A 12,350-nucleotide genomic window follows, 5' to 3' on the forward strand; every position below is an offset into this window, starting at 1 on the left:
CGTTTGCTTGTTTTAGCCTGCAGCAGGAGAGGATGTACAAGATGCACCGTGGCCACGAGTCCATGCATGTGGAGATGATCTTGATCTTCCTCTGCGCTCTGGTCATCACCCAGATAGTGCTGGTGCAGTGGAGACAGAGGCACGGCCGGTCCTACAACGTGAGTCACCCCTGGGGCTGCTGGAAGCCTGCTCTAGCCTGTCAGCTTGACTGTCCTTTCCAGGCCACATTCTTCCTTTGTTACTACTTTGAAGGAACTGCTTGGGTTTAAGTCAGTGGTTTTCACCAGGTGCAATTTCTCCTCTAAGAGATATTGGCCTTATTTGGAAGTATTTTTGATTGTCAGGACTTGGAGGGGTGGGAGAGTTGTACTGGCATCTTGTGGGCAGAGGCCAGGGTTGCTGGTCAACATCCTACAATGCAAGACAGCTCCCCACCACAAAAATTACCTGACTCAAAATGTCAATAGTGCCAAGGTTGAGAAACTGTGGTTTAAGTAAACCAATTTTCCTTTTGTGCATGAACAATTTCTGCCAACACCCAGGAAAAAGAGGATTAAGAATCAAAAGGTTGAGGCTGTCTGCTATGACTTGCATGTGTCCCCCAAAGTTCATGTGTTGGAGACTTGATCCCCCAATGCATCAGTGCTGGGAGGTGGGGCCTAATGAGAGGGGTTAGGCCATGAGGGCTCTGCCCTCCTGAATGAATGAATGCCATTACTGTGTGAGTGGGTTTATTATACAAGGAAGAGTTCAGCCCTCCCCTTCTCTCTTTCCCTGTCACCTTCTGCCATGACTTGATGCAGCAAGAAGGCCCTCACCAGATGCCAGCCCCTCTATCTTGGACTTACCAGCCTCCAGAATTGTGAGAAATAAAATTTCCAGTCTATGGTATTCTGTTATAGCAGCACAAAATGGACTAAGACAGAAAATTGGTACTGAGAAGTGGAGCTGTTGTTATAATAAATTCCTGAAAATGTGGGAGGGCTTAGAACTGGGTAACAGGCAGAGGCTGGAAGAGTTTGGAGGAGCAAGCTAGGAAAAGCCTGTGTTGCCATAAATGGAGTATTAAGGGCAATTCTGGTGAGGGCTCAGAAGAAGAAAAGAACTATGGAGAAAGTCTAAAACTTCTTAGAGATTACGTAAGTGATTATTATCAGAGTGTTGGTAGGCAGTAAAGGCCATTCTGATGAGGTCTCAGAGGGAATGAGGAACAAGGTATTAGAGACTCGAGTAAAAGCCATTCTTGTTATAAAGTCACAAAGAACTTGGCTGAATTGTGTCCATGCCTAAGGGCCTTATGGAAGGCAGATTAAAGAGTGATGAACTAGGATATTTGGTAGAAGAAATTTCTAAGCAAAATATCGAAGGAGCTGCATAACTTCTTTTAACTGAATATAATAAAATAAGAGAAGAGAGAAATGATTTAAAGATGGAATTTAAAATTAAAAGGGAAACAGAATATAAACGTTTGGAACATTTGCAGCTTAGCTATATAAAGAACAAAAAATCATGCAAGGGTGTGGACAAGTGACCCTTTGGACAAGGGGATTAGCATGGACAGAGAAAAGCCAGATGCTACTGGTCAAAGTGATGGAGAATGGCCCCAAAGGCCTACAGAGGGCTTGGAGGCTGCCCCTCCCATCACAGGCCTAAAGGCCTAGGAAGGCAGAATGGCTTCAGGGGATGAGGTTGGGGCTCCTTCCATGGGCTGGCTGCCCAGGACCACCTCAGGACTCTGCTCTCGGCATTCCAGCACAGTGCTCCTTGGCTGCCCTGACTGTGACACCAGCACACCTAGGTGCAGGTCGGTTTGCAGCTGTGGACAGTATAAGCTGTAAACCTTGGCGGCACTATTGTGCAGGCATGCACGGTGTATAGGCTATGAGGCCATGGCTGCCTCCACCTTGATTTCAAAGGATGTTGCAGACAACCCGAAAGCCCAAATAGAGACTTGTCACAGGGGCAGAGCTGCCACAGAAAGCCCCCACTAGGACAATGCCCAGTGGAATTGTGGGGTCCGAGCTGCCACAGAGGGTCCCCACTAGGTCTAGTGGAGCCATGGAGTCAAGGCTGCCCCCAGACTCCAGAACTGTAGAGCTACCAGCATGCAATTCCAGCCTGGGAGAGCTGTAGTCACAAGACTCCAACCCATCAGAGTTGTTGCATGGTTTGAGCCCAGTAAAGCCATTGGGGCAGGGCTACCTGAGACCTCAAGGGCCCAATCCCTGCCCCAGTGTGCTCAGAAAGTGGAACATGGAATCAAAGAAGTTTATTCTCAAGCCTTTGGATTCAGTATTATTCACCCTATTGGATTTTGGACTTGCTTGGGACCTGTTACTACTTTCTTCCTTCCTATTTCTCCCTTTTGGAATGGGAATGTCTATCCTATGCCTATCCCACAATTGTATTAGGTATTTGGAATTAGGTAGCCTGTTTAATTTCACAGACTTACAGCTAGAAGGAAGTTTGCCTCAGGTTGAACCATGCCTTGAGTCTCAACCATATCTGATTTAGATGAGACTCCATGTTTTTGTTTTTGTTGTTGTTGTTGTTATTTGTTTGTTTCTCTCTTTTTTGTTTTGTTTTTTGTATATGAGAAGAACATGAATTTGGGGGCCAGAGCAGAATGTTATGGTTTGACTGTATCTCCTAAAGTGCGTGTGTTGGAAACTTAATCTTCAATGCAACAGTGTTGGGAAGTGGGGCCCAATAAGATGTGACTAGGCCATGAGGGCTCTGTCCTCCTGAATGGATTAATGCCCTTATTGCAAGACTGAGTTCATTATGTTAGGAATTGGCTCCTTATAAAAAGACAAGTTTGGCCCCCTTTTCTCACTTTCTCTTACCCTCTTGCCTTCCACCATGGGAATAAGGCCCTCACCAGATACCAGCCCCTGGATCTTGGACTTCCCAGCCTCCAGAACCATGGCAAATAAATTTCTTTTCATTACAAATTACTGAATCCTTGGTATTCTATTATAGCAGTGCAAAATGAACTAAGACACTGTCTTCTGCTGTTTCATTAGCAATAAACTATTATGGCATTAATGGTTTGCATATCTGTGGAAACGCATTCATGCAAACACTGCACTGACTTCAGCAACACAGGACAAGATTCCATCTTCACAGAGCAGTCCCTCTCAAGCATTTCCACTGGACCTTTCCCATCCAGGGCCTTAGCGTCACACCTTAAGCCTGTTGGACCTGAGACATGGCCACTGCAATGTTTACAGCGGTAGTTCTGAAATCCTAGGGTGCATCAGAATTGCCTAGAGGACATGTTAAATCAAATTCCCAGGTCCTACCCTCAGAGTTTCTAATTCAGTAGGGGCCCAAGTATCACGTCTAACAAGTTCTCTGGTGGTGCTGGTGCTACTGGACCTGGGACCACTCTTTGAAAACTTCCCTTTGATACTCAAGCATGGCCTAAATGGAGAAATGCTGCAAAGGGAGAAGGTCCTCAATTAACTCTCTACTTGGTTCTGGATCTTGGACTGGTCATTGTATAAGACTTGCCTGCGACATATGAAGTGTTGGCTTAGACCAGCATTTCATTTGACTATTATCTGTCATTATTATTTCCTGTATAGTACAAGGTCTAAAGGAATTCTTTTGAGTTCTGTACAATATTTAAGTTTAGGCAATTTTGAATATTTTATTTAGAAACGGGAATCTTGTTTTTTTTTTTTTTTTAAGCAAATGTATTGGTTTTTTTGCCATGTCACCACTGTCAGTTAAAATACCCTTTATATTGTACTTGGATAATTTTTTAAGTGAATGATAATAGAATCATCCCTTACTGGTTATTCACTCATATCAAAGAAAAGCTCTTTAACTATATCTTAATTATGGTTTCCTTATCTGCAAAATGGAAATGCCTACAATAGAATTTCTGAAGTCTTTGCTTAAGAAGAAACTTGGATTCTTAAAGAATCAGCTTATGGTCTTATTCCATCCTTTCTTTATAATTAATAATTACCTTTGAAGTGGATGAGAAAAAACTATTCTGTTTCCATAGTAACACAGGTGTGGCTTTTGCATAGGAAGCTTCCTGCCCTTGAAAGGAAACAATGCCCCACGAGCCAGCTGACTTGCACTATATTGTCACACTCCTCTGCCATTTCTACTGGATGATTTTTGAGGTTGCTATATGCCAAAAAGACTTTGCCCTTGTCTTGTATTTGAAGCAGTTGCTCCCATGTCATGTTGTCTATAAGAAACTCAGACCATGTACTTAAGAGGAGAGGGACTAATTCAAAAAGCTCAGAACATTTTCAGACACAACTTCTAACAAATACATCCATCTTCTGAAGTGACTGTTCCTCTAGACAGAGAACGTTCTGTGATCTGTAGAAGCTGTGAACATCAGAGCATCTTATTATAAATACCTAAAGCAAAGGAAATGGTTTGTTTAAAAACATAACATTAACTGCTCCTATGTGATGCCAAAAAGTACAGACAGAAAGTGGATGGAAGGTAGAAAAGTCTTATTTTGTATGGGATACTACTAAATACCTGGCTGTTTCCAAATAGTCACATTTTTAGAACAGTATAGACCAAGCATCTGGATATTTGAATTTTCTCTTTCCAGCTGGTGATCTTGACATGGTGTAGACATAGGCAAAGCCTCAAGAGTTAAATTATTTCCAAATGCTTTGAACAGCATTTAATTAAAAATAAAATTTTGTTTAACATTACCCTCTCCACCTTCTTTTATGGGCACTTACTTTCCATATCTGCCCAAAGTAGGGAGGAAGGTGCCAAAAAAGAATGTTTCTACTACTCTTCAATTCAATATGTGATGACTACATTCACAGAATTTGAGTTTCAAGCACACTATTAACTTGCCTCAATACACAGCAAATAATCTGCCAGATTGAAGCATTCTCTATTTAAATCAAACTTCCTGCCTATTAATAGCTGTAAAACACTAGAAAATATTACTGTGCCAATAACACATTGTGTCTCCTCAAATCTTTTTTAAATAAGGCAAGGCGCAAATATTCACATATATACTTATATACATACATACATAGCATTGCAGAATCTCCTTTAATAGTTTAAATAACAAAATCAACTACCTGTATTGACCTGGAGATAGAAAAGTGGACCAACTGAATTTCTAAGGGCCCTTCCAATGCCAAGATTCCATACTTTTTTTCTTGTTTGATTCATGTCCACACTTTCCTTCATAGGTTTTGTACAGATAGCAACACTGTTTCCTAGAGTCACTTATTTCCATGAAAATTTCCTGCTTACCTCTTGAGCTTCCCCCTGGTCTCCCTCCACCCCCACCCTACACAAATGGTTACAAATAATTCGAGATTTGCAGCAAAGGAAATGAATATAACATAACTTCTTTCTCTAGTTTTTTAATATAGCATGGCTCATTCATCATTCTGTACAATTAGATAAATGAAAGGTATCTTTGCTTTGACTTGATCTGCAATTCTTTCCAGTTTTATTACATGCATGGCAACAAGGAAAAAAAATGATACCTTTGGGCAGCATCTGATTCGTCAGGAAATCCCTCCTGCTATGATGAGTGGGGTGGGGAGAACACGGGTGATGTGATTCAGATGCCCGGGCTGCCCGTTACCAGTAATGCAGATGTGTTTTATAAGCACATGCCCAGATGGTGACCCTCTGGCATTAATAATGTGTTTCAGATGCTAGGCTTCCTCCTTGCATGTATGCGCCTCGATTTCGCATATTTCATGTGTTTATTTATGAGGCACAACATTCCTACATTTCATATGTGGCAGTTACTATTAAAAATGAGAAGTTTTAACTGCTCTGGAAATTGATAAAGAATCTTTTACATTGCCATTGAAATGTGGCCCTCATAGGGAATTGACTTCCCGTACAATTACTGAATTCACAATGCAAATCTCTGACCTTTGTGTGTTGAGAAAATATAGTCCTGAGTATACACTTTAAATATATTTAAGAAATTAAATATTTGTGTACATAATACATTATAACATTTTTTTTTTGCTCTCCTTTCATTTCTGATCTCCAAAGCCTATTTTTTAAAGTAGCGTGTCTATACATTGAACATTGTTATTCACTACTAATTAAATCCAGGTATCAAGGAAGAAAAATTTGCGATCTTTTAGAAATGGAGGATATTTAAGGATAGGACTTAAGGATAGGGAGAGAATTAGTTTTATAAAAATGTAGTCCAACTGTAGCTCCAAACTATCATAGACCGTGACTCCTTAGATTTGAAGAAATGTATTAGTCTTAGAAATTTTAGCTTAGATCTAAAGTATAAAATATAGCAATAGCATAGTAGTTCCACTGACTTAAAATGAACTGACTCAACTAATCTATTCAAAAAAACTCTTAACTTTTTATTCAAAAAGTTTTGGTATTTTTATGGGGAAATGTAAAAACTAATCCAATTCTTAAAACAGAGAGATGAAAAATGCAAATGACAGATGATCAGATCTTGAAAGACTTGAGTTCATGTCCATTTCCTTCTTTACTGTCAGAAGTAATGCACTTTAAAAAGTCAGCAAATATATAATTTATGATAGAGAACTATCTCCATAATCAGCTACCAAAATACTGATAAAATGTTTTTAAGGGACTGTGTACTTTTATTATCAATAGCAGGAGGTCAAAGTTGCTAATGCTGAGTGCTGAAAGGAACCACATCTTGAGTCTTGGTTACTTAGCATATATATGATTTTGGGTCCTCATGAAAACTATTCTACTTCCTTAAGTAAAGGAATTTATCTTTATTTAAGGAAGTAAGTATATTTGTCTCAATTTCATAAATAAAGGTGCCAACTTGTTCCTTAATTTGAACCATACTTACAAAATTGGATGGAAAATTAAAGCAATTATCTGACTACTTCAGGCAAGAGTAAAGAATATTTACTTTTTCCCGAATGTATTCCCTGAAATTAAAAAGCAAAAAAGTAGGTTATAGGATTTTTTTCCTGAACTCTGTTGATATCAACCTCAGATTTACTCTGTGTATTTTTACTCAAATGCAGATGTATAACAAGAAGTCTGGGTTTCTCTGAAAGAAGATTCAGAGCAATTCTAAGAGGACTTCAGATCATTTATGGGGATAGAGGAATAAAAGAGGATTGATGACCCTGGGAAATGTCCTCTTATTTGACATTGAAAGAATGGCTGTGGCCTTCCCTTTTTCATTGACATCTTGAAGTCCTGTCAAATAGTTTTGGTTATTGGTCTTAGATGTTATAACCAAGGCCTTATTAAAGGAGCCAACAATATATCCAAAAACTCTTTTTTTCTAAGCCTCCCCTTTTTATCACAAAGATTAAGAAGATAAAGAAAACAAGTGGCAGATCAATGATACAGGCCACAAAGGGGCTATGCACAGAGGAACAGGAACTGCTGCAGAGTGCACTGGGACAGCAGGTAGAAAAGATCCCAGAAGCTGCTTTGAAACACTGACCTCCACTTCCTCCTTTGGCGTCACTGTCACTTTCACATGGGCGCACGATAGTGACAGCAGCCCTTGTCCCCACAGAGCGCAGTAGTGTGTTCAGAGTGCTTTCCATCCATGATCCCAGTGATCCCCCCTCCGTCTGCACTGGGAAGCAGTGCCACCATTGGTGTCCCCAGTTTTACTACCAACGCAAGGCTCGCTTGTCCGAAATCACGTAGTTGTTGAGGCCCAGAATGGCTTTCACCTGAAGAAGTCAGATGAAAGCAAGTGACAGAAGATGGATTCTTTCCCAGATAATTGTGCCGATTCTCTGCATGGCTTGGCATGTCCAGGAACAGCTCACAGTTTGATGGTGGACAAGTTGCATGGTATAGACAGGATGGTGAAGGTGGTTTCCCCCAGAGAAGCTTCTGGATCATTTAATAATTCAGGCCCTCAGTCACTGAAAGAGACTTTCTGTTCATTTCTCTGACAGCTGGTGACCTTGCTGCAGATGTGGGTTGTCCCTTTGTATTTTACAATAAAACTTTACTGGTGGAGGTTTCTGTCTATGTGGGGGATGTTCTCAGTTGTCACCAGTTATATCCTCTTCAGAGCTACCCGGAAACCCCTCTCAGGGAGAACACCACGGTATGTATTCCACTCATTCCTTCTTCGCTATCTCATTTATTGTAGACATTAAAAAGTATATTTGATGTTCATTTTCCTGGGTTGGGGAAGGGATTTATACTTCTTTTACACCTCTTTTCCCTTTGGTAGCAAAACTATTTGGAGATTAGCTATGCTGCTCTTAGTTCACCTTCATTATTTAATAGTGATTCAGACATGCCTGTAGAATGTATTTCTTCAAGGCTGGGCACGGTGGCTCACGCCTGTGATCCCAGCACTTGAGCAGGCCAAGGCAGGAGGATCACTTGAGTCCAGGAGTTTGAGGTTGCAGTGGGCTATGATGATACCACTGTACTCTAGCCAGTGCAACAGAGCAAGACCCTGTCTCAGGGACAGAAAAAAAAAGGACTATTTCTTTAAATATTAGCTAGTGAAGGCCAGGAGAAAGAGAAGTGAAAGTGTTGCTTAAAATTTCTAGAGCACTGTTTGCATGCTTATTTTTAGCTTTATTCCACTGTAAGTTTAGTCACATACAATTTAGAATAGAGCAAGAGTTGAAAGCTGTGTTTCAACCTGAAAATATCTAACAAATTATAAGTAATAGACAACTTATTATTCTCATAACAAATGAGGCTATACTATTCTGATGGCTACTTCAGTTACCATTGCCAACCTCTATAGATTAACATAATTCCATTGTATCATTCACAAATCTTTCCAAAGTCTTATAATCACATAACGTGCCTACAAGCTTGCTTTTGCTCTCTTTGTTCTGTGGACAAGATCTGAATCTTCATCAAGATAAAATCGAAATGAGATAAAGAGAAAGTATGCACAAAGTGTAAAATAGTAATAAGACAATACTGAATTCTGACTTCTTTGGAGAGTAAATCATAAACTCCTGTAAAATATTTTTATGGTTATTTAGCCATTTATTAATTTGTTTACATCCTCTAAAAAGGGGGAGAGACAAATATCAACTTTTCCTTCTGGTCTGGTAAAGGAAAAATATGTGGGGAGAGAAATCACATAAGTAAATGTGATTATAAAAATTGAAATTCAAATAAATGAATTCAGGTTTATGAGTATTTTAGTTTAATTCCACTCTGGGAAGAGCTTTGGAATGGTGTTAAGAGACCTTCTAAACTGGCCGGTCTGAGGCCTTGGACAGCCTGGTAGAGTATGAGTTTCCCCTTCAGTAAAATGGACATATGGCACCCTTTCTCCTTCTTACAAAATATTCTAAGTTATTTAAGATTAGTGAAAGTGCTCTGAATTTTGGGCGAATCCAAATGTTTTCATTCCCTGGATATAATCTATATTGCATTGCAGTGAGAATGGTTCACTTTCCCACTGTATAATGAATTGCCCTAGCTGAAGGCAATGTTCTGTGCATACCAGTTCACTCTCAGTGCAGAGGAATTTTATTACAAGAAATACCCAAATGCTGCCTTATTGCCCTTGGTGGCTCATATATGCCAGGATGCCACGCCCTCTCTTTCTCGCCCACTGCATGTTGCTGCCTGCACAGCTCCAAGCCCTAGCTATGGGGCACAGTACCAGAGAAGGGGAAATGAGCTTCCTCTCTGCTATAATCAGGTAGTCTGTCAAGCAGTGAAGTTCAGGCTCAAAGATAAGCAACCTGCTAGTCACAAGGGCTGGGCCTGACCACATCAATTCCAACCTAAGGCCGAGCTTGCCTGGTGGAGGCTGCTCAGAAGTAGTTTCTTATCTGGTTTATCTGCCTTCCAGTGTAAGTCTGAGTAGCAAGGAAGTTCTGGACTCTGCTGTCCTTGGAAACTTGTGCCCCCCATGAGCAGGAAGATTGGGGTAGAGGGTGTTGAGATTTGGAAAATCTAACACATCCATAACAACAATATGACATATTAAGTATTTAATGGACCAAGTCTTTTAAACTTTAATACATTAACTCACATAATCTTCAGAGCAACTTTAGGAACTAGAGTTATCATCCTCACATTATAAATGAGGCAATCATAGGAAGAAATGCCAAGTTGATGGACCAAGGTCCCACGGGAAGTAAACTGACCAAAGACTACTTGACTGCAAAGCCCTTGCTCCCAACAGCATGTTGTGGCTTAATTAAATCAACAAATCATTTTTGCACTGAGAAACCATGCAGTCTAAAAAGTTGTTAGTCCTGGAATATCTCTAATGCTGGCACAACTTTGAGAGGGGCCCCTCAAGGCAGGGAGATATGTGCCAAGTATGTGTTTTGTTCAAGGAAGCCACACTCTGGTGCTGCCTGGCCCGGGGGAGAACTGGGGAGGCTCCCTCAGAGCTTGCCTAGTTCCCCAGTGTCGCCCCTCTCAGCGGATAAACTTCCGCCTTGATCTGGCTACTCTGGGTAACGATCCAAACTGCTGAGCGCTGGCAAATCCAAAGAATCAATGGCTCCAGGGTCACTGTGGCAGAAAGATCCTGAGAGCCTTCTGTGGTCCCCTTCAGGGGTGACACAGCTGCATGGCGACTTAAGCCAGCTTATGCAGCCCACGTGAGGTTCTGGCTCCACACAGCTGCCCGGGGCAGGATGAAACCCAGGTGCAGGCGGGGCTGGCACAGACGGCCCTTGCATGTCAGTTGCTTGACGTGGAGCAAGCGCTTCACCATAGCAGTGGTGTAAACGGCACTTCATTTCTCAGGCTCGGTCACAACCCCATTGAAACCATCACACTGACGTCCCTTCAGACTGGAAGTCAGTGACATAGAGCCCCTTGTAAAATAATACTGAGACCTTACATCAGTGACATCTGGTGCTAAGGCCACGACCCCAGCAAGCTGGGGAAGGTGACAGGGTGGGGCCACATCTCTGGGGCGAGACTCTGAGGTTTGGGGTGAAAGGCAGGAAAAGGGCTTCAAGAGGATGTGGACGGAAAGGGCCGAGGGACAAACAGGGCCGCCTGTCACTGCACAGCCTTGCGAGTGACATTCCAGCCACCCTTTTATTTTATTTGGGCACCAGAGATAAGCCCCAGCTGCTTTTCCCTCCACCACCTCTTGCACCAGCGGGCACAGCCCTTCCGCTGTGGCCCACGGAGAACAGAACTGGGCTCCCAGCCTCTCCTGCATCCTCCCAGGCCTGAAGCAGTCCCGTGGCCCTTTCGAGCTTTCCCAGGTGCCTTTGCTGCCAGCTAAGAAGGAAACCAGTAGGGTAGAGGCTTTTTCCTCTAAATCCGCTCCACTCCCCCTGCTTCCTATCCTCATCCTCCTACTTCTCCTCCATGTAGACCCTGTGGGAAGAAGGAAGGGCCTCAGGAGCGCTCCCGGGGAGTGCTGGGATGCACACAGGACCCTCACACAGCAGGCTGAGGCTCCCCCAGGGTGAGGGAAGGGCTCCGGGTGGAGAGGAGACGGGATGAGGGTTGGGCCCCCCCAGGAGACGGGATGAGGGTTGGGCCCCCCCCATGATATCTGCTTTTCCCCCCATGATATCTGCACTGGAGCTGGGGGCAGAGGGTTGCATAGCAAGGGGGAGAAAAACTACTGGGGAGGAGGTCTGGTCTCCTGCTTGACTTCTCAGGGCATTTATAGCTCACCTCCAAGGCACTCCTGCCAAAACCACTCTAGACTAACCCTGAGGCCAAAGGGAAAGGGGGTGGGGGTGAACCTTTAGGCAGGGTCCTGGGGCAGTGACCATTCCTGAGGGCCATTTTCATGTGAAGGACATAGATGAAATGAATTTGCATATGCATATACACAGAAACACAGGAGCATGACAGTACTATTTATATACTTCTTGTCACCATTATAGGAAAACTATGGATTATTATGTTTAACTGATAAATATATATGCTTATGGTCTGTATCTTACATAATAAAAAGGACTTTAGAAACTAAAAGCTGATTTATAACAATGTTTTAAAAAGACAGAGTACTTAATATTATCATGTTCTGTGTTTTTTCCCCATTTTTCCCCTCTACAGATTGGTCTACAAATGGTTTCTTCTAATCTACAAACTCAGCTATGCATTTGGTGTTGTGGGTTATTTGGCTATCATGTTTACAATGTGTGGATTCAACTTATTTTTCAAGTAAGTATCTCCAGTTAAGACATTAATATCTCTAAGTACTTGCTTGGACCGTTCAGCTGTTCATGTTCTCTCTGTCTGGAAGCATCCAGCACTATACTTTTCCATCCATGCATTTTTATAGTAGATATCCACACAGTCTTGTCACTGGGGGAAACCAAAGGAAGAAAGGAGCACCCTACAAAATAATTTTTTTTTTTTTGAGACACAGTCTCTCTCTGTTGCCCAGGCTGGAGCACAGTCAGTCATAGCTCACTGTA

General features: G+C 42.1%; 2 protein-coding genes across 2 annotated transcripts in view; one reads left to right on the top strand and one right to left on the bottom strand.

Annotated features, from left to right (window-relative positions):
- Positions 1 to 12,350, top strand: part of RNF175 (ring finger protein 175) — a 40,714-nt gene that overhangs the window by 13,865 nt on the left and 14,499 nt on the right. Inside the window, exons 3-5 of the mRNA XM_012783648.3 lie at positions 17 to 158; positions 7,908 to 8,062; positions 11,986 to 12,093. Of these exons, the coding sequence (XP_012639102.1) occupies positions 17 to 158; positions 7,908 to 8,062; positions 11,986 to 12,093 (405 nt within the window). The remainder of the gene's footprint in view (positions 1 to 16; positions 159 to 7,907; positions 8,063 to 11,985; positions 12,094 to 12,350) is intronic.
- Positions 1 to 12,350, bottom strand: part of TLR2 (toll like receptor 2) — a 53,925-nt gene that overhangs the window by 6,064 nt on the left and 35,511 nt on the right. The window lies entirely within an intron of this gene.

The sequence above is a fragment of the Microcebus murinus genome, chromosome 15 (genome assembly GCF_040939455.1).
Source record: "Microcebus murinus isolate Inina chromosome 15, M.murinus_Inina_mat1.0, whole genome shotgun sequence".
Classification (NCBI taxonomy): Eukaryota; Metazoa; Chordata; class Mammalia; order Primates; family Cheirogaleidae; genus Microcebus; species Microcebus murinus.